This window comes from Stenella coeruleoalba, assembly GCF_951394435.1.
Source record: "Stenella coeruleoalba genome assembly, chromosome: 5".
NCBI classification, from domain to species: Eukaryota; Metazoa; Chordata; class Mammalia; order Artiodactyla; family Delphinidae; genus Stenella; species Stenella coeruleoalba.
In genome coordinates this window covers 111,097,670-111,120,140 of record NC_137150.1, presented here as the reverse complement: position 1 = coordinate 111,120,140, position 22,471 = coordinate 111,097,670, and the positions used below count along the sequence as shown (strand labels likewise).

The 22,471-nt window shown below is 36.3% G+C and overlaps 1 protein-coding gene across 1 annotated transcript; it reads right to left on the bottom strand.

Annotated features, from left to right (window-relative positions):
* Nucleotides 1-455: 455 nt before the first annotated feature.
* Nucleotides 456-1,830, bottom strand: LOC307187247 (lysine-rich nucleolar protein 1-like). The gene is given in 3 exon segments (XM_079923051.1): nt 456-961; nt 964-1,598; nt 1,600-1,830. Coding segments are annotated over 3 exon segments (1,332 nt in total). The 5' UTR covers nt 1,815-1,830; the 3' UTR covers nt 456-479.
* Nucleotides 1,831-22,471: the final 20,641 nt, after the last annotated feature.

Below are 22,471 nucleotides of genomic sequence, written 5' to 3'. Positions count from 1 at the left end.
GCCAAGTTCACCTTCTGAGGGAAGTGGCCCACCTGAATCACTGCTAACACAGACTTGTAAGACTCTAGACCTGGCCGATGCTTGTTGGTCAGGGCCCAGGCAGACCTGCCTCACCTCTGCCCCATGGTGAGGCAGAATCAGAATCATAAACATTAAATACATTAATGCAAGGGAGACACGGAGACACATATGTGCCTGGCACACAGTAAGCACTAGAAAAGCGTGAGCTATTGTTATTGATACTCACTGTCTTCAACAGGGACAGAAGCTTCACACAGAAAACAGTAGGTTTCAGCCACTCACATGTTCTCCTGCTTCCTGAAACGAGCTGCCCTCACCTCACATTTTCCAAGCACATCAACATAGTTGTCCTTTATCTCTGCAGGAATTCAATTTGAGACAACTGTCCTATGGTTTTCATCTGCGTAACAGAACAATAAAAGTAATGTTGGCCGTTTGGGGGGACAAGACAGGAGAGTTTAATCTTCAAACTTGATTGACCCGGATGCGTTCCTGTCAATATAAAAGATTTTGTCCAGAGCCGTGGAGAAGCCAAGGCCGGCCCTCTGCTTGTACTTCCAGCTCATGGCCCGGTCGTAGTCTTGCTGCAGATTCTGCTGCAGGGTGTCGGCCACCTTCTTGCTGAAGGCCATGTTGGGCCTGCCAACCATGTTAGGGGGGCGACTGAATGAAGGGGACAGATTTTTAAAGCCACCCATGAGTTTGAGAAATTTCAGTTTCTGTTCCTCATTTTCAAAGCCAGCAGTATCCCATTGGCCAAACTGAGTTCCTTTCTGCTTCCTGGTGTCAGAAGCTTCCGTCCTCCCTGACTCACGATCGATCTCTTCTTGCAAGGCCTTTCGCCTCACCTGGTCTATGTGCGCCTCGTCCATGTTGCCCTTCTTTTCCAACACTACCTCCAAGTCCGTGTCGGGCTCCTCCTCCCAAGGTTCTCCTGCCTCTTCTTCTTCCTCTTCAGAGCTGGCAACTCAGTGTCTGCCTGCTCTGCCTTTTTCTTGGACTCCATTTTCTTCTTCACAGGGGCCTTGGGGTCATCTCCTATTGGGATGTATTCTGGAGCTTCTACTTTTACTGACTTCTTTTTACTTCCTTTCCTACGGCTGCTTTCCACAGACCTGGAGAGCTCAGGGTGCCCTAGGGGGATATCTCCCTCCTGGTGGATTTTCTTTTTCTTCTTCATCCTCATGTTGTGCTCCCTGGGGCTCCACTGCTTCCGTTTCTGTCCCAAGACTGCCTGCTCAGGGATGCCACCTTTCCCAACTGAGCAAGTGTACAAAGCGTCCCTGGCCTCACAGAACCAAGGCTTCCTGGCTGAGACGGCTGTAGCTTCCTGTGCCTTCTTCTCCTTCTTGCGTTTTTTGAGCTTCTTGCCAACTCTGGTCACCTCCTCGCCCTGCCTGTGGTCTGCGGAGGTCTTCACCCTTGAGCCAGGGAACACGGACTTTCTCTTCTTCTTCTTTTCCCTACCGAGGGACTCAGATGGACCAAGTACCTGCTTTGTGGGGCTGGGCGATGGCTCAATCTGTTTGGCACGTAACATGGTCTCAGGTTCTAGGAGTTCCTCGCAGACAGTGCTGTGACTCCTTTTTCTTCATTAGAGGCATTTCGGGTGCCTGCTCTTGGACCATATTCTTCGAGGGTGATGTGGCTCTTGTGGGACAAACCTCCGCAAAATAATTGTCACTGTTTAAAACAGAGTATTGAGTCTCTGGTTCTTTAACTACCTTCCTTTTCTTCTTCTTTTTCTCTGGGAACCCAAAGCCCAGGTCTCCTTTGTGAGTCTTAGTGATCATTCCCGAAAGCCAAACTTCCCCACCTCCACGTGAGAGCCCACTCCGTCGTGACCATCAATAACTTTTTATCTCAATGAATGACATTCAATTATTTTCTCATTTATATATATATGGAAATATCCTTACTTATGTCACTCAGAGCAAATTTTATGTGAATAATGAACTATTTGGAATAATCAGTAGTTGCATTTCTTCTTTTCTGACTAGGACTGATCAGTCTACTTCTAACCGTATAGGCTATTTGGAAGATAGAGCAATTTCAATGTAGATTAGTGATAACTGATATTTCAAATAAAGTAATAAGAAAGAATGGGGTTACCAAGGTTAATTTGTACTAATTTACACTTAAAAAACCACTACAGAGAAAATTATATTATCATAATAAACATAATATCATTGCCTTATCTCTACTAGTAATCACTCCATAATAACTCTCTAAGTTAGACATCAAGTCATGAGCCACCTAATTTTAACCACAAATCCTTAATGATTTTATATTATTTCTTTTAAAATAATGTCACATTATAGTGACATATAAGTATGTATGTATGCATATATAAAGTATTATGACAGTATTCATTTTCTGAACCCTTATTTATCATGTGCAATCCTTTTTATTTATGCCATTTTAATACTGGTGAGGAGTAGCAATGAGGATTCTCTGAATATCTGCTAAAGCTTATATCTGGGTTCTAATGAGAGGAGGTATCCTATAAAGAATATTATAATTTATCTTTGGTCAACTGATTATTTTTATTGGAACATTATTAAAATTTAGTGTTTATTCTTCATTTCACATATATATATATATATTGAGGGCTTATTATATAATAGGGATTCTGCTATTACTGAGAGAACATTGTGAATCAAACATACGTGATGTGAGCCTCACTGAGCATACTATTCAGTGATGGAGACAGACAATTAAATACACAGGTTTTACGTGAATATAATTATATTGTCAGGGTGCTATGGGAGCACACAGGAGATCAGAAAAAAAAGGAAGTGAAAACCAGAAGGACAGAATATAAAAGAGACTGGAAGCTATTTCTTAAGGCTGTGGTGTGAAATGTAAGTGGCCTGCTAGTGAAAGATGAGGTCAGAGAGGAAAGCAAATTCCAAAGCATGAAGTGGTCCTCAGTCTCTGAAGAAGGGTTTGTCCTTCACACTTTCAGAAAAGTGGGAAGTCATTGAAGGACTTTAATTAGAGCAAGGGCATGACCCTTTAGATTTAGATTTCTAAGACTTCAGAAAGACCCCTCTGGGTATAGCATAGAAAACATTATAAGAAAAAAAAATCGATTGCACTCTTCTTGCCTTATTAGATTATTAAATATACCTTGGCAACTACACAGTTTTATTTAATCTAATAATATATTATATACTGCTAAATTCACAAAACTTTATACAATAGAGTATTCTAAATGCTATGTTTCCTTGATATGTTTTTCTATTCTTCCATCCCCTTTCTTTTCATAAAGACAATAATCTTCCTTGTGTTTTATAATACATCTGTTGGGCTGAGAAAATCTTATGAGGCAAGGCTAATTGTCTTACCTTGAATGTTTTAGTTTTCTTGTGACAAGTTTGAACTATTGCCATCATAGTCATAGATCATTGTTAAATTCAAGTAAAGCTGATTGACCACAAAACCTTGGCCACAGTAACTGGAGCAGGGAACAAAAGCTGATTCATTGTGGGTCAATTGGGCTCTCTCTCATATGGTATTTAAACTCCTAATCTTAATGACTGTGGTAGATACCTGTGTCATATGATTGGCAGAGTAAAGGTGAATGTTCTTCAAAGGTATTATATTAAAGTCTTTGGACAGTACATGATTATGATCTTCTTAGGACAGATTTGTCAACGCTTCCTTGGATTTGATATGTTGTCAAGTATCCTTAAAATAATATATATATTTCCCTTGAGTTATAGTTATTTTGATTTGTTTTATGTTTCTTAGAAGCAAAATTATACACTGTCTATACTATCAAAATAATCATTTGACAAACTAAAGAATTTAATGTCTGCTAGTATTAAAATAGTTAGTACATTAGCATGTCTTTATCTGAGCAGAAATATTTCTTGTGCCTAGTGAATTTTGTTAAAATATACCTGTTAGGTTCAGATGATTTCATCTATGTAAAAGAGAAAATCCTACTTCACCAACTTTCAAAATTCAGGAAAAAAAAATTGCCATATTACTAGAAGCTCTGAGATAGAATGATAGTTAATTTAGCACCTCAATGACATTGCTAACGCTAGGAATCTACATCAATCTTTCTGTGTCTTCCATTCTCACCGTGCCAACTATATCCGTGCATTTTTCCAACATTGTTACAAGAGCTATGATCATCTCATCCTCCCACAACAATATCATATTTCTTGAATACATGATACCACTTAGAAATACCTATTTTTAAAGAACTAACTTAGAACTTAAGATAAAATTAGAATCTTGGATAGAGAGCATCTTTGAGATCATCAAACGTTACACTCTCATTTAGAGATTTGAAACTGTGTCCTCCACAATTTTACTTAAATTAATGGCCCCCTGACCAATAAATTCTTGTATACATAGACAGGAAGTGTGAAACGGGATCGGCTAGAGTGCAGTTCAAGGAATGAAAAGGTGAACTGCGCATTGAAAAATTTGTCCTCCAAGGTACTGGGACATGGGTGGTGATTGTGTGCCATGGGGATAAGGAAGATAGGGAGTTGAGGAAGGTAACAAATACATTTAATCAGCTTGATAATTCCAATTTGCCCTTGAAACCATGTTGTTTTATCCTCTATAAGTGTTCATTTCCAATATTGAGACGTCAAATTCATGCAGTAGTATTCTCAGGGTTCTGAAAGAATGTTTCATCCAGAATTCAGAATGCAACTAATATAAACAATGCAACTAATATAAACAATCCATTGCTAAAAAATAAGGGTTAAAGTGCTACAGAATTACTCTATTCCAAATGTGCCCCACAGTGTTTTAAAATTTAAAAGGTCACTTCAGAGATAAAGGAGTTTATACTTCCAGTCACTTCATTTGAGCATTTATCTTTCAATTGAAGTGACATTTCTTTCCCCTATTTTACATACTGAGTTTCCACCAAAGATTGTATTTGCAGAAAAAGAGACAGTCACAAAAAATTTTTCAAAGAATTAGAAAGTCATGGAGAAGTGGTATTTGAAGTAAGGCATAGAAAGTTTGGTAATATAAATGTTATATTTCATTTTTCTACCTTTTTCCTCATGACACCAATGCAATATAAGATTGTATGTATAATGGATATACACAATATATCAAAAGATACATATATATGTATCTTTTTACATGAACATCATAAATAGATAAACAACCTTGTTTTCATGTTAATGACAACAATGCCTTCATCAAAATAGCAAATATCTTTCATGTTATATTCTTAGGATTGTAGGAAATTGAGTTTACACATATGCAGCTTCTCTCTTTCTCTCTCTCTTTTTTTTTTATATTCAAAGTTCCCTTTGGTAGTTTCTACTTTATACAAGTTGAATATATTATATATACACATAAGATAAAAGGAAACTTCAGTCAAGATTTTTTATTTTTTAGCATCTTCTCTGTTTGACCACAACAAGAGTAATGAAATCAATTCTGGGAGAAATTTCAGTGCTAAAGTCTCCAATATAATATGCTCTCTGAGATCAATGAAGCTATCCTTCACTTGTTCTCATTTTCTATTTCACTTTGTACCTCTTGGTTGTTGCTGAACTGAACTTTGAGTGTCAATCTGGAAATCTGTTTTTCATTTTTGAGTGTTCTGATATAAGAGTAGTTAAAGTTGGGGAGAGAAATACCTGTTCCATTGAATGCAGATGGTCAGTTCACTGCTGTTAATACTCAGAACAGTTTTTCTGAAATATTATTCTAAAATAGTATTTTATTGAACTGACTTTTTAAAATTGACTATTTTTTAAGAGCAGTTTTAGGGTTACAGCCAAACTGAGGGGAAGGTAGAGAGATTTCCCACGTACTCCCAGCTCCCACACATGCATCACCTCCCCCATTATCAACATCTGCCATGAGAGTGGTACATCTGTTAGAATGGATGAACCTACATTGATACACCATAATCATCCAAAGTGCATAGTTTACACTGTGGTTCACTCTTAGAGTTGTACATTCTATGGGTTTGGAAAAATGTGTAATGACATGTATCCATCATTATAGTATCATACAGAGTATTTTCACTGCCCTAAAAATCTCCTGTGCATCACCATCCTTCTCCCCCAACCCTGGCAACCACTTATCTTTTACTGTCTCTATAGTTTTGCCTTTTCTAGAATGCAATATGATTGGAATCATACACTATGTAGCCTTTTCAGATTGTCTTTTTTCACTACAAATATGCATTTTAGGATCTTCCATGTCTTTTCATGGCTTGATAGCTTTTATTGCACTGAATAATATTCCACTGTCTTTATGTACCAGATTTTATATATCTATTCACCTACTGAAGGACATCTTGGCTGCTTCCAAGTTTTGGCAGTTATAAAGTTGATATAAACATCATGTGCATGTTTTTGTGTGGACATAAGTTTTCAACTCCTTTGGGTGAATACCAAGGAGTGCCACTGCTGAAATTGTATGATAAGAGAATGTATCATTTTGTAGGAAAGTTCTAAAATGTTTTTCAGAGTGGTTGTAACATTTTGCATTCCCACCAGCAATTCCCACCAGCAATATTAGTATCTAATATTAAATTCTTAGAGGATTAAGAGTGTATAGCAGTTGAATATGAATAACAATGACTAGTGAGTTTGGAAGAGAAAAAAAGAAAATATGGAATCATGAAAGATAAGAGAAGGTCAGTTTTCCCACTGAAGGAAGGAACCACCTGTGCCTGCTTCAGCCCGAAGCTGTGTAACATGAGGACAGACAGTGCACAATATGAAAGCTGTTAGTAACACTGATAAGAGCAGAAAGGGAAGTGGAAAGCTGGTATCAATGAACTAAATATCAGCAGAAGGCATATTCAAGTTGATTGACAAATGAATTGGACATGAAGATTTGAAGATCATGTAAGATGTTTGATATGAAGAAAAGCAAATAGAAGTAAACTTAAAGAGAAATATAGAACATGTAAAATGGTGCTCATGTGAAATAAGATAAGTAGAACACTTAACATTGCCTGAGCCATATTAGTGGCTTAAAAATGTGAGATCCTTTCTTGTCTTTAACAGATCTTTGTATAAAGTGCTTATAACCAAAGCACTGGAATGTTTTCTCTCTTTGTAGTGGAAGATTTTAGTGGATAAAAGTCTAAATTGAATGCTACTGGAAACAAACCTCTTCTACCCAGATAATCACTTTACATCGCTCCCCATGTCATACTAGCGAAAACCACATGCCTAATCACTGCAATGTTGTAGTAGTTTAACAATTTCAAGACTACACATGTTACTGAGAACTGACAAAGAGATGATTCTAAAAAGATATCTTCCAATGATAACTTCCTTGATATCTTACCTCTCTCTTTTACCTATATTATGTTTACTTTCTTTATTCACACATGCAGTATGAGGAGACATTCCTCTAAGCCCAAAAGTTCTACTTTCAATTCTGCCTTGCACTAACTCTAATCCTGGGAAAATCAATTACATTCTCTGGACCTCAGTGTACTTATATGAAAGCTGTAGGGTATGATCTGATTTTTTTAAGGTTCTTTTCAAGTTTTCAAATGCTATGATTTTGCTTTCTGAAATGCCTCTTTCTGGTAGAAACACTTTTAAAGAAGGAAAATAGAAGGAGCATCCTTTTTCACTGCTTTTTATGACATTATATGTAAGAAAAAAATATTTACTTTAAATAAAAAATAAATTGTGATGTCTTCAAGAAAGTAAATCTAACTGTATTTTATATTGGAGATTGTGGCTCTGCACTATTTTAGTATGGCTCAGAATGGATTTTTCTTAGCCTACCACTTATTCAAAATCTGCAAATTTTCACTCTGGATTTAACAAAGACACATTCCTTGAACCTTACAGAACACACTAAAACAATGCAAGCAGTCTTACAAGAAGGCAAATTTAATACATTTGATCAGAACTTTGTTTCTCTTTCAATGAAATCAATATTTCATTCTTTACTATCATTTTAATTATCATTAATCTCTCTCATTTTAGTTGGTAAATTACTTTAAGAAAGAAACTAATTTCTATGAACCCAGTGAGCATTCAAGTCTTAACAGATAAATGTTTAAATGGATAGGTAAAAAGATGGAAGAATGTATATAGAGACAACAGAAACATCTGAGGCTGCTGAGTTAATACAGCACCTAATGCATTTACTTAGGTTTCTTACAAATTAATATGATTCGTGTACATATTCAATGAAAGTAATTTATTTCTCAAGTTAATTCTTATATGCCAATCTATTTGGATTACATAAGCCATTCTATATTAGAATAATTATCATGATTTAACCACTCTTTAACAGAAGATAAAGTTGGCAATACCTAATGTAAATTTCTAACATGATGCATACAATTTTACAAAATAAACACATATGATTTTTTTTTTTTTTTTTTTTTTGCGGTACGTGGGCCTCTCACTGCTGTGGCCTCTCCCGTTGCGGAGCACAGGCTCCGGACGCGCAGGCTCAGCGGCCATGGCTCACGAGCCCAGCTGCTCCGCAGCATGTGGGATCTTCCAGGACCGGGGCACGAACCTGCGTCCCCTGCATCGGCAAGCGGACTCTCAACCACTGCGCCACCAGGGAAGCCCAAAACATATGATTTTATATAAAAACATTTTCACTGGTTAAGACTCTAAAGTCTGAAATGCTATTATTTTGTTCATTTTTAAATTTACAGTGAATGAGTGAAAATTAAATAGTCACTGTTCATGTATCACCAACATAAAATTAACTAAATGAAAACTACTTCTACTCTATTAATTCTGAATGCCATTGTTAGCAATAGAAACAACTTTAAAATCAGAAATCAAGTAAATAATGAAAACTGAGGAAAGTATCAATTAGCAACTCAAACTGCCAGAATCAATACAATGGGAATAATTTATAAGTTTTAAATGTATATACTGTCTTTAAAATATATGTATATGTAGACTATGTATACTATCTCAAAGGAAGGATACATTTTTTAAATGTAATAAGGTAAGGGCTAAAAACATATCACACTATTATAAGCATAACTTACTCGAATGCACAAATTATTTTAATTTATCATATTAATTAAGTTATCTAAATCTGTCATATTAATTTGGTAAAGGTCTGATATTCATTGTGTTAAATACACAAGTCTAGTTAGAAGATATTTGACTAAATTTTGGCTAAAATTTGGTATTTAATTACATATTTTCCACAATACATAGCACTAGTTTAAAATATTTAGTTTTGGTTGAGAGGATGTATAATATTTTAAATGTTAAATAGAATACATCTACTTTTGAATTTGATATGATGTAAACCCAAGTAGTAAAAACAAAATGCAATAGCCAAAACAATTAAAAAGAAATTGGAAATACCAATTAAAACAATTCTGTGATGAGCTTAGCTCTTTATATTTAACCTAACACATATAATAAATTATCTTACATACATCATTTTTGTACAGTCCATGTACAAAACTTATCTACAGAGAATTAAATAGTTTTTTGAGCTAAAAATAACCATGAAAAAAATGCATCATTTAAGTGTTTATGGTGTGCTTATCCAATAGAAATTTTATTTTACATCGATTATTATTAATGGAAGTTCTCTGAGGATTCATAGTAAAAGGAGAAATATCTTTAAAATCACATTTTAAAAATTATCTATTACTTGTAAGAAATTCATCTATGTGGTTCCATGAACAAGCAATGAGTCATATAACAGCTGTGTTGCCTGCCATTTAAATGGGTGTTATCTTGTAAAGTCTGGAATCATTGTAGTTCTTTTAAAAAAAATCTTCAAATTAGTTATATCTACCAACACCTCAGTTGAATAGAATAAGTTAGAAAGACCACTAGAGTTAATATTAGGATTGCTAGAAGGATAGCGTATTGTTTTGCATTGTTTTGTAAGGGGGAGAAAAGACAAATTGTTCATAAACAGTTAATAAATATGAAATTCCTTCATAGAATTTCTGTTTCCTCTCAGCGTTTCTTCTTTCCCATTTCTGAAAATTCGTAATATTAAACTTGTTTTTATTGTGCTCAGTGCATTCTGTTACTTTTCTGTTTATTCATATACTTGATTTATGTATTATGATAGATCGTGAATACTCTGTATTATACTTCTTTGAATCTTTAGGACTCTCAAAATAGTTCCTTATATATTTGACTCTCAAATTATTGGAAAAAATTTGAATGCTTAGGAAATTTTTATTAAATCAACATAACTATTATTTTGTTGTATCACATTTGAATGAATGGACACATTCAGAAAGAAAGAACACTAAGAGAGATGTAACTTGAAATAGGACTTACATTCTGTTCCCAAATCTACCTGCAGCAATGTGTTCTTAATCAAATTTGGGGGGCTTACAGCAAGACAAAGACTCTGTAACAGACCCAGGAGGCAAAATAAGCTGTTCCACAAGATAGCCTTTATGACCCACAAATGTCATGCCCCTTAAAGTGTCTGGGATATACAAAGATACTCTGTGGAACTGCTGGCCATTCCTATAAGAGAATCACAGTGAAAAGCTGATGTTCGTGGTAAAAAGTTATACTGTCTTCTGCAAATAGCTAGTTTCCTTATGAGAAACAGATCTTGATTGGCTCAGGAATCTTAAACAGATTCAAGATGTGACCAAAAGACCTTGCAGTTTATGCTGTCTATCATGATCCACTAAGCTGTGCAGGCATATGCCCAGCAGCATCTTACCCTTTAGTAGAACAGGGATAACCAAGCTCAGATTCTGGTGGGTTTTGTATGCAAAAGTAAGTTGCAGGAATTGGTGACTCAGACTCTGTTAGTGAAAATTCCTACTGCAATGACACCTTTTCTTCAATTTAAATTGCCAGCCCTTGGTATTTGCTTTTAACTGGTTCGCTAAGGAAGAAAACACTTAGGTCTGATTTATAGATAATTCTGCAAAATATGATGGCACTAGCCAAAAGTGGATAGACTGCAGCATTATGTTTCTATTTCTAGTGCCCGTCCCAATAAATTAGTGGGTAATAAAATCATCCCAGTGGGCAGAATTTTGAGCAGCAGATATGACTATCCACTTTGTCAATGTGGAAATGGCAGTGTTAGGGATATATAATAAAAAATATCCAATAATTGGATGGTCAAGGACAAAGAAAAAGAAAACTGGACGATTGATGACAAAAGTGTTTGACAAAGAAGACTGTGGATGGACCCCTGGAAGGGGCACATAGTTGAGGCTTTGTGTCCTGTATAAATACTTGTCATAGGAATTCACTAAAGAGAAGAGTGTTAATAATCATGTGGACATCTTGTCCATTTACCACCCAGTCTCCTTCATCAAGACTGCCATGTTTGGTCAATGTGCCCCTATGAAAATCAGTCAGGGTGGCATGGGTAAAAGTTATGTAGAGCCTATGATATAACCCCTCAACACAGCTGATTTGGTTTCAGAAGTGTTAAGTACCCAAAGCACCAATAGAAGAAGCCTTTACTGAACCATTACTATTGTACCATTTGGGCAAACAGCTGGTAGGCTGATTACAGTGTAACATTTTCGTCAAGGAGAAGGCATCAGTGGATCCTCAATTTAATAAACAGTAACTCAGGGTATGAATTTTCCTTCCTCTCATGCAATGATTTTTCCTCCTCATCCTAGGTGAATTACTTGAATGCCTTATCCACGATCATAGTAAGTTAAACTATATTTCTTCTTATTAAATAATTCATTTTATAGCAACAAAGTGCACCAAAAAAAAGTATAGTGAATAGAATTTTTTATCTTACCATGTACCTCATTAACCCAAAGCAGCTGGCTTGACAAAATGCTGAAATTGCTTACTAGGAGTTTATTATGGTTAGGGCATTGTCTTATAGGAAGTGGTCTTATTTCATGCTGTTTCACCTAAGCCAGAATATACTGGTTCAGAAGATAGCAGGATTCACTGGAACTAATTTTTTTTTCACTATTATATCAAATTTCCACAAGTTTGACTTTTGAAAAATAGTTCCCTTGAACTGAAAGTTAAGATGGCCACCTGGCCATTTAAATCTTTTCATACTAATGAAACACCAGGTAAAGAAGATAATTTCTGGTGTAATTGATCCTGATTATCAAGGAAAAATCAGGTTGTTGCTACCTAAGATAAGAAGGAGGCCCATGTGTAATCCATAGAATTTTCTAGGGCATTCTCTTAAAACTTTCATTTCAATGCTAAACATTATAGAAAGCCTATCACAACTGGATGGAGCAAGGGTCTCTAAGCTTTCAAATTCTTTACCTCACCAGGAGAATAACCTCAACAAGCTGAAGTGCTGGCCAAGGGAAAATGTACATGGCGTGATTAGTGGCAAAAGGATTTGTGAATATCTGTTAAGGTCTCGTGATAAGTTACAGAAACAAGCATTTAAGTAGAGAAGTGTATTTTTTCTTGATTGCTAATTTTATATTTCTATACTTCTTTTATATTTCTATATTTCTTTGTTTGCCCATTTCCTTTCCTCTATTATTTTCTACTACGAATATTTGTTGTGTTTAAATTTGGCATGTCATTTCTAGGTTATAGATCTTCTAGGTAATAATTCTCATCCTTTAATAAAATACAAAACATACATAATAGGAAAAAATCCCCACATATGCCTCTATATCTCTGTGCCAGGTTAAGTTTTCAAGGACAATCTGACCTCAACATATCTTATTCTATGCCCCCTCTCATTGATCCCATGATGTTGCATACACTTGTCTCTAAGACTGACAAAGATTTGACAATTGGAATTGCATTACTCTATTCCATAAAAAAAGCTTTTGATGTTTTACTACTGCCTATCACATACAACTCACTATTGCTTATCATAGCTGAAATGTGCTCAGCTTGGCCCCAGTCTCCCTTTCTAGCTTTATTCTCATCACACATCTTCTCACTGTTTACAGTAACATCATAGAACTACCGTTTATCATCCCAGCACACCATGTGCTGTCATTCTCTAGCCCATGTTCACATCCTCTCACTCCCCACACTACCAGTTATCACCAAATCCATCCTTTCACTCATGAAATCCATAATATGAACTCCAGACCAGCTGTTATCTCTCAAAGGGGAACTACCTGATCTCTTCAAGAAAATAAATTACTCCTTCCTTTGTTCTCCCATAGCACATTTATTTCTGTAGAGTACTAATTGTAAAACGATAGTGACTGAGAAGATGAACACATATCTGCATCAGGGATTCACTGTCATTCACTATTGTATTTACATTGTTTCACACATATGTAACTTAGGTCACCTGAATTAGTGAACTAATTTATAATTATATGGAGTATCATAACATGGTTAGTAGTCTAAGTATAGGTAAATACCACAACAGTAGAGTAAAGTTAGTGATTAGGATGGTGAGACCTTGTGCAAATTACATAATCTGCATAATCCTCAATTTGCCTGACTGTAAAATGATTATAATAACTGAATCTACTTCATCAATTTGTAGTGAAGATGAAGTGAGAAAATCTGCACATAATTCTGAGCAATGATCCTTCTATATACTATAATTTTTCAGTAAATATCAGCTATAAAGATAATTACTATAATGGCCAGGTCTATCAGCAGTATGTTATTGTGATTAAGTACACATATCATGGAACCACCTGTCTGGATGAAAGCCCCACCTTGTCCTTTACTAGCTGAATAACCTTGGGCAAGTCAGTTACTCAGATCTTCAGCAAGCTTTTGTGACAATTAACACACACAAGATGCTTAAATAGTATCTGAAAAGAATAGATGTTAAATGATTAGCTCTTATGACACTAAATAGAATAGATTAAGAAATGGGGTATAGTACAATCCACTACCACACCTGCTTAAAATATTTTTACAGTTAGATGATGGTACATTTTCTAATTTGAACTAAATATTAACAATTAAAAGTTATTTCATGAATAACTCCATTATACTAGTTAGAATTTAAATTTTAAAACATAATCACCTTTCAATCTATTAATATTTCATTAGACCCTGAATTAAAGGAAAACATGGAGGTAACATACATAAATAACAACCAGAAGCATTTCCCCCAAAGTGATGCTTACAGCATAGAAATTCATACAAACACAAATTCTCTGATCATGATGTTGATTATACATTGAATTTTCTGCAGATAGTGCATTAGATACACTCGTTATAAAGGCAGTCAGCCCATATTTATTCAACATCACAAACAAAAAAATGTGGAACTGACAGCTTCTTGACTGTTTACCAGGTACATCAGTCAGTAATAACACGACCACTCTAAGCAAAGTCTTTAAGAGGTATCTATCAATTCCTTTAATTTGATCTTTCTCTTTGTAGAAGATTTGCATGAAATCTTTTGAGGGCATACTCCCTAAGGCAGGTAGATGAATTTGTTACATTAAAAAAGGCTCTAATATTGTTACAGTTAAAGCATAAGACTCTGTTATTCATGCCTAAAAAGCAAGCAAATAACAAACAAAAGAAACAAGAGTGAGATTTCAGGTATGGAGAATTTAATAGCTCACATATCCTTCCATGATTTCCTCCAGGGTTAGTTCTATACTTGAATTTAGTTATAAGGAGTCCAACATACTAACATACCAGTTATAAATTAGCACTACCCCTGTGGATGGCTGTTGAGAATTCAACAGAGTTGTTATTGATTGAAGTCCCTGAACAGTAAGGACTACACTAAAGAGTAAGTGCATTAAGGCTCATTATTAAACATTTAGCTAATAGTATCATTTATTAACACAATAGTGCAAAGACTAATTAGTCCTCCTGATAACTTTAGGGGATAGCCTCCACTTCAACTGTGAGATATTTGCGAGATTATTAAGGCAACTGATACATACAATATCCATTTTGGGGACATAATTAGTGGCATCTGAACCATAACTACTATTATTTCCTATGTGACAAGCACCAAATAGGAACAATCACTATGAAACAAATAGGCTATTTTTTTTTCCAGATTAGGACCTAAACAATCAAAATTAAATGCTCATTTCTACTGCTGTTTTACTTTCCATGTTTGAAAAAATTAATTTAAAATTTATGCTTTATTGTGTGACAATTAGAGTCTTTACATATCAATTAGAAGCAATGGCAGCAAGAAGTTACATCTGTTGCTGGGAGGCCTGCGAAAACCATGCATAATTAAAGCTGCTAAGATCAACAGGGTGTTTTACACTCTATAAACCAATTTTATATTCAGTTTTATTTGCCAGTGTGAATGTGTATTTTAATATTTATCTATAACATCCCTGTTTCTAGTATATCTATCTTTCAAAATGTGAAAAGCGGAGTCCAGCAGCATTAGGAACATTTGAGATGACACAGAAAAGACATCACTTCTGACTTGGAGGAGTGTTGTAGCTGAGTACCCAGGCATCTGAGGATATAGTGTGTAATTCACCCTAAGGATCATTTTCCCTTGTACTTGCACAGGATATAACCTCTGCTTCAAATGAGGGAGGTGAATTATGTGCAATATGGGTAGGAAGGATAGGAGGATGGAAAATGGCATTTCTGTCATCTAATCTGGCTTGATCTCCAACAGCTCAGCAGCGATGTCAAAATGACTTCAGTATATATAGCTTTGGAAAAGGAAGGACACTATGGAAGAAATAAGTCAACTGAAAAAAGTCACTATAAACTGATCATTTTCCTTTCTTTTTACTAAAATATTTGTTCTCTTAATCTTTGACCACTCTCCAAATCATGAGCTTTTGCATGTGGCGTCTACACAGAAACTCATTTCATAACCATAACTGATACCAGAAAGTTGTAGAGAATAACAAGGTTGTTTCATAAATAACTTTATTTTTTAAAATTTTTACTTGGAAAAAACTATAGACTCACAGGAACTCACAACTATAGCCTCATCTCCTCTGTGTGTCTTTTCCCTGGCTCCTTTCCCCAAGGCCCTTAGGCAGGAGTGCATGTATCTTTTTGAATTATGGTTTTCTCCGGATATATGCCCAGAGTGGGACTGCTGGATCATATGGTAGCTCTAGTTTTAGTTTTTTAAGAACCTCCATACTGTTTTCCATAGTGGCTGTACCAATTTACATTCCCACCAACAGTGCAGGAGGGTTCCCTTTCTCCACACCCTCTCCAGCACTTATTGTTTGTAGACTTTTTGATGATGGCTCTTCCCAGTGGTGTGAGGTGATACCTCATTGTAGTTTTGATTTACATTCCTCTAATAATTAGTGATGTGAAGCATCTTTTCATGTGCTTTTTCGCCCATATGTATGTCTTCTTTGGCAAAATGTCTATTTAGATCTTTCACTCATTTTTAAATTGGGTTGTTTGTTTGTTTCTGATATTGAGCTGCATGAGCTGTTTGTATATTTTGGAGATTAATCCCTTGTCAGTTGCTTCATTTGCAAATATTTTCTCCCATTCGTAGGGTTTTATTTTTATTGTGTTTATGGTTTCCTTTGCTGTGCAAAAGCTTTTAAGTTTAATTAGGTCCCACTTGTTTATTTTTGTTTTTATTTTCAGTACTCTAGGAGGTGGATCAAAAAAGATCTTGCTGTGATTTATGTCAAAGAGTGTTCTGCCTATGTTTTACTCTAAGAGTTTTATAGTATCCAGCCTTACATTTAGGTCTTTAATCCATTTTGAGTTTATTTACATTCAACATAACAAAGGCCATATATGACAAACCCACAGCAAACATCATTCTCAATGGTGAAAAACTGAAAGCATTTCCTCTAAGACCAGGAACAAGACAAGGATGTTCACTCTCGCCACTCTTATTCAACATAGTTTTGGAAGTCCTAGCCATGGCAATCAGAGAAGAAAAAGAAATAAAAGGAATTAAAATTGGAATAGAAGAAGTAAAACTGTCACTGTTTGCAGATGACATGATACTATACATAGAAAACCCTAAAGATGCTAGCAGAAAACTACTAGAGCTCATCAATGAATCTGGTCAAATTGTAGGATAAAAAATTAATACACAGAAATCTCTTGCATTCCTATACACTAACAATGAAAGATCAAAAAGAGAAATTAAGGAAACAATCCCATTTATCATTGCATCAAAAAGAATAAACCTACCTAAGGAGGCAAAAGACCTGTGCTCAGAAAACTATAAGATACTGATGAAAGAAATAAAAGATGACACAAACAGATAGAGAATTATACCATGTTCTTGGATTGGAAGAATCAATATTGTAAAAATGACTATATTACCCAAGGCAATCTACAGATTCGATGCAATCCCTATCAAATTATCAATTGCATTTTTCACAGAATTAGAACAAAAAATTTCACAATTTGTATGGAAACACAAAAGACCCCAAAGAGCCAAAACAATCATCTTTAGATTCATTGCAAAATGTCATTGCTGGGACATTTAGTGCTGAGTTCTTCAATGGTGTTTCTAGGTCAATAGCATCCCCTGTTGTATTTTTTTCATACCTTAGTCCTACATTCTTAAGATTCATTCCCAATTATATTTTCCCAGTTTTTACTGGTACATATTCTGTAATGTTTTAGAGAATAAAATATTCCCTCTAATATTAAGGACCATAATTCCCTTCTTGAGCTTGCTGAACCCTGACCAACATTATTTCTAGAGGTCATAAGGGGAGTGATGAGTGAATTTGAGAAGGCATCATATCATCTTGCAAGGTATCCAACTCAATTGAAGTCATCACATGAACCCCAGAAAAGCAGAGCCTTATATTATTTAAAAGAGTGAAGGAATTGCTTTTACCAGTCTGGAAGTTTCAGGGTATTTCACCTGCAATTTGCCAACTCAGCTTTTGGCATCTCACTCCTTTCCTGTCTAGTTCTCAGCAGTAGAGTCTTGTCATATGAGGTTAGTTATCCAGTTTTAGTATCCTGCTCAGACGGTCTATTTTCTAGGGCCACTGCTAGTAGACACTGTCTTTATTTGGGTTCCCCTAAAACAAGTCCTGAGATAAGGACTTGTGAACAAGTGATGGCTTTGGAAAATTATTCAAAGGAGCAGAAGTGAAGGAGTGGGAAGAAAGAGGGAAGGTAAGATGAAAAACCAATAAATTTTGTATAATTGATTTGGTCACTGCTCTTAGAGCTCAATCTCAGTAGAAACACCCTGAAGAACCTTGTAGAATGCACCTCAGAATTGTCCTTTTGAAAGGCCAGAGGCTGTGGTACTGTCCCTTTGTGGGATGTTGAACACTGACTATTGTTCCTCATTTGTTGATTACAGCTTCTTGGAAATTTAATAATCATGCACTTCTGTCTCCTGGGTTGTACAAGCTCATGGCTTTGGAAAAAGCTCATCAGAACATCAAAAAATGAGTGAGGAGGAGTGGGAGTTTAGGAGTGAGAAACTGGAAGGGAAGTTGGAGGAGTGCCTACCTATTTTGAAAATACGACTGGGAGATAGGGGAATGTGGTATGGTCACATCTGCTAAAGTATAGATTTGGGAAAAGGTGATGCTGCACAGATCTTATGTAGAAGTTTTCCAAAGGAGGCCTGGTGTTTAGAAAGAGGTAAATATAGCAGTGACTTCTTGGAAGTGGCTATTGACACACTGAAATCAATGGGTTCCCATTGTTGACACTGGAGACAGAACTTAACCAAGACAATTTGCCTGCTTCCCTCCACCAGGGGAAAGTTGTACAGGACAAAGGTTGCTTTGATAGAGATCACCTTGAATTGACTGCATTAACTTTCGGCCATTCAGTGGAAACAGAGCTGCCAAGTTTTGTCTTTAAATGATAAAGAAAGCAACATTCCTTATACTCTGATGGATTGGTAGTCATATCTATTTCATATCATTGGGTCCTTCTGAAATTTTAAACAATCCTCTTACGGCACATAACAGTAAAACCGCCTGTTTAAAAACCCAGTACTGAAATTAAAGACACTTCCCCTTGAAACAAGGGCTATAACCCTGTAAAAAAGGTGCCATGCAGAGATGAGGTGCACCCTCAGAAGTTATTTATGATTTTAAGAATACAAGTAGACTGTGATAAGGCTCAGTTTGCTGGAGTACAATAGAAAGCCTTAAACTATCATGTAGATTCAGGTGATCTATAAAAGAAAAAAAGAGTCAAATATAACTTTATTTATTGAGGGGGTTAAATCATCTGAGTTCTAGAGAAAGAACCTTAGAGAAAACAGAAAGGAATGATGTAATTTTTAAAATCACTATGTTTCAGACTGAATATTTGAGTTCCCCCCAAATTTATATTTTAAGCCTAATCCCCAATGTGATGGAATTTGAATGTAAAAGCTTTAGGAGGTGATTAGATCATGACAATGGAGCCCTCATAAATAGGATTAGTGCCCTTAAAAAGAGACCTTAAGAGAGCTTCTTCCCCTTCTACCATAGAGGGAGAAGACAGCCCTCTATGAAACAGGAAGCAGGTTCTCAGCAGACATAAAATTTCCCAGTGCCTTGATCTTGGATTTCCCAGCACCTGGATCTTGGATTTCCCAGCCTCCAGAACTATGAGAAATAAATTTCTGTTGTTTCTAAGCCACCCAGTCTATGGTATTCTGTTACAGCAGACCAAACTGACAGCAGTTGGTACTGAGAAGTGGGGGTACTACTATAACAAATATCTAAAAATGTGGAAGAATTTTGTTTTGAAAGTTTTGAAAGTGGGTAATGGGTAGAGGCTGTAAGAGTTTTGAGGTGCATGCTAGAAAAAGACCACATTGCCATGGATGGGTCTTTAAAGGCAATTCTGGTGAGGACTCAGAAAGTTAAGAGAACTATAGAGAAAGCCTCAATCTTCTTAGACAAAATCTAAGTAATCATGAACAGAATGTTAGTGAAAATATGGATTGTAAAGCCATTCCAATGAGGTCTCACATGGAAATAAGGGGCATGTTATTGAAAATTGGAGGAAAGGGGATCCTTGTTATAAATTGCCATAGAGCTTGGCTGATTTTTGTGTTCCAGTGTTTTGTGGAAAGTACAGGCTGTGAACTATGGAACTGGATATTTAGCTGAAGAGATATCTAAGCAACATATTGAAGGTGTGGCTTGGCTCCTCCTGACTGCTTATAGTGAGCTGGGAGAAAAGAAAAACTTACTTCAGGGTAGAATTATTAAACAAAAAGGAAGCACAGCTTAAAGGTTTAGAAAATTATCAGCTTACTCACATTGCAAAAAATGGGAACACTAAGGATGTGGCCAAGTGATCATTTGATAAGGATATTAGTATGGAATTAACTATCTCAACAGAAGCCAGGGACTGGAGGAATGTTGCTGAAGAGGTCATCAGGGCTGCCACTCCCTACACAGGTCCAGAGTGCATGGACCCTGGGAATATGGCTGCTTCCATCTAGATTTCAAAGAACAGGGATGCTTGGCAGAGTTGTGAGCTTGGGATCCCAGTCCAGAGAGCCCCAGGACCCCAGTGGAGAACCATGGCATGGGTGGAGCCACCATAGAGAGCCCATTGAGAGGCCATCTCACTGAGCCATTGGGGTAACATTGCCACTCCATTGGGCCTGGGAAGCAGAGCCATGAGCCAAGAGGATTATTCTCAAGATTTAAGATTTAGTGGGATTTTTCCTGTTAGGCTTTAGACTTAATTAGGACCTGTCATTCCTTTCTTCTTTCCTATTTCTCCATTTTGAAATAGGAATATCTGCCCTATGTCTGTCCCACCAGTGTATTTTGAAAGCATATAACATATTTGGTTTCACAGGTTCCAGCTGGAGAGGAATTTGCCTCAGAATGAATTATATCTTGAGTCTCACTCATATCTGATTTAGGTGATATTAAGATGTGATTTTGAACTTAGAAGTTGGTGCTGGAACAAGTTAAGACTTTTGGGGTTTTGGTATGGAATTAATGTATTTCACATGTAAGAAGGACATAAATTTGGGGGGATCAGGGCAAAATGCTATGGACTGAATTTTTGTATCTCTCTAAAATTCATATGTGAAAGCTAAAACCAATGTGATGATACTTGGAGGTGGGGCCTTTGAAAGGAGACTAGGTCATGAAGGCAAAGCCCTTATAAATAGGATTATTGCTCTTATAAAAAAGACCCCAGCCAGAGAGCTCCATTATCCCTTTTGCCATGTGAGTATACAGTGAGAAGACAACAGTCTGTGACCAAAGACGCGGGCAGGCCCTCACCCAATACTGGATCTGCTGACGCCTTGATCTTAGACTTTCTAGCCTCCAGAACTGAGAGAAATAAATTTCTGTTGTTTAAAATTCACTCAATCTATGGTATTCTATTATAGCAGCCTGAATGGAAAAAGGCACTACACAGAAAACTGAATTTTTATAAGAACCTAGACTTTTACTGCTAGTTAATGCTCTCAGATCCAGCTCAAATCATCAAGGCAGAGCAACCCATACGTTGCCAAGCTGTGACATTTTCTTGGTGTGTCTCTCTTAGTTTGCTGTTTAAATACATTGGCGTAGGAGATTTGTCAAGTATCAGGTATTGGAGGAAAAGACTAGTGAAAGATGTTGTTGCCCCATCCAGATATCCTACCTTAGCCTTAGCACCATGTCCCAGCTGATGTGGTGCTACTCTCTTCTCTGGAGAATTAGCATTGATCAGGTACATGAAGCTGGAAAAGTCCTGCCCTTTTTCCTCAAGTTTTGACTAACTCTGAAGAAATTTGTTGTCTAGAGTTTTCCTTGTGACATTAGACAAAACAGTATTCAGCTGAGAATACATTATTGCCTAGATTTTCCTCCTACTCCATATTGTTTTCTTCAAACACCCTTTCTTGAGGATACTCCTCTAAATCATTTGAATATTATTCCTAATCTCAGGCTTTGATTTTAAGAAACCCAACCTAGAGAGACACCAAGGCTGACTGCATAGGTATGTAGTGTGTACATTCTGATATAGTCCTGTGCTTGCCTAATGTTCTGATATTGTCACAAAATTCTAATTTCTGAACAAGGAGTCCCTAATTTCCATTTTCACTCCCTTCTGTTGACACCAAAATTTAAGGTCTTAAAAAATACTATACAGTCCTACACATGGAACAAATCAAGATATCAGCTAAGAGTTAGGAACATTTCAAGTTCCTTTTTTACTTAGTTTATGATGAAGAAAGCAAACAGTTTTCAAACAGTTTTCAAGCAGCATCCATAAAGAGAAATTACATCTCATAGCACAGAGGTATAAAGTAAGTACTGGGGCACCTCAAGAATCTGAGGAGACACTGTGAGACCTCAAAGGTTAGGTATCATCTAGCACCATTTTGCCAGCTCAGTAGAGACACCCAAATTCTGTGGTGTCTGAGGAGAAAGAAGTCATGGTTGAACAGCTTGGTTGGGGTAGCAGTTTGCCTCCCATCAGTAAAGTAAACATAGCTGTATACTCCCTGTTATTTAATGGGGCTGAGCACTCCATATCTCAGCTCAGGGTAGGTTCCAGGAAAGAAAGGTCAAGCTTATTCAAGAGATGTCACCAGAATTGAATTAACATAGACCTTTCTGGAAGAAAAGGTACCAACCTTGAGTAGAAAATGAGAACTTTAGTAAGGGAAATTAAATTGTTCTTTTGTTCTTTCA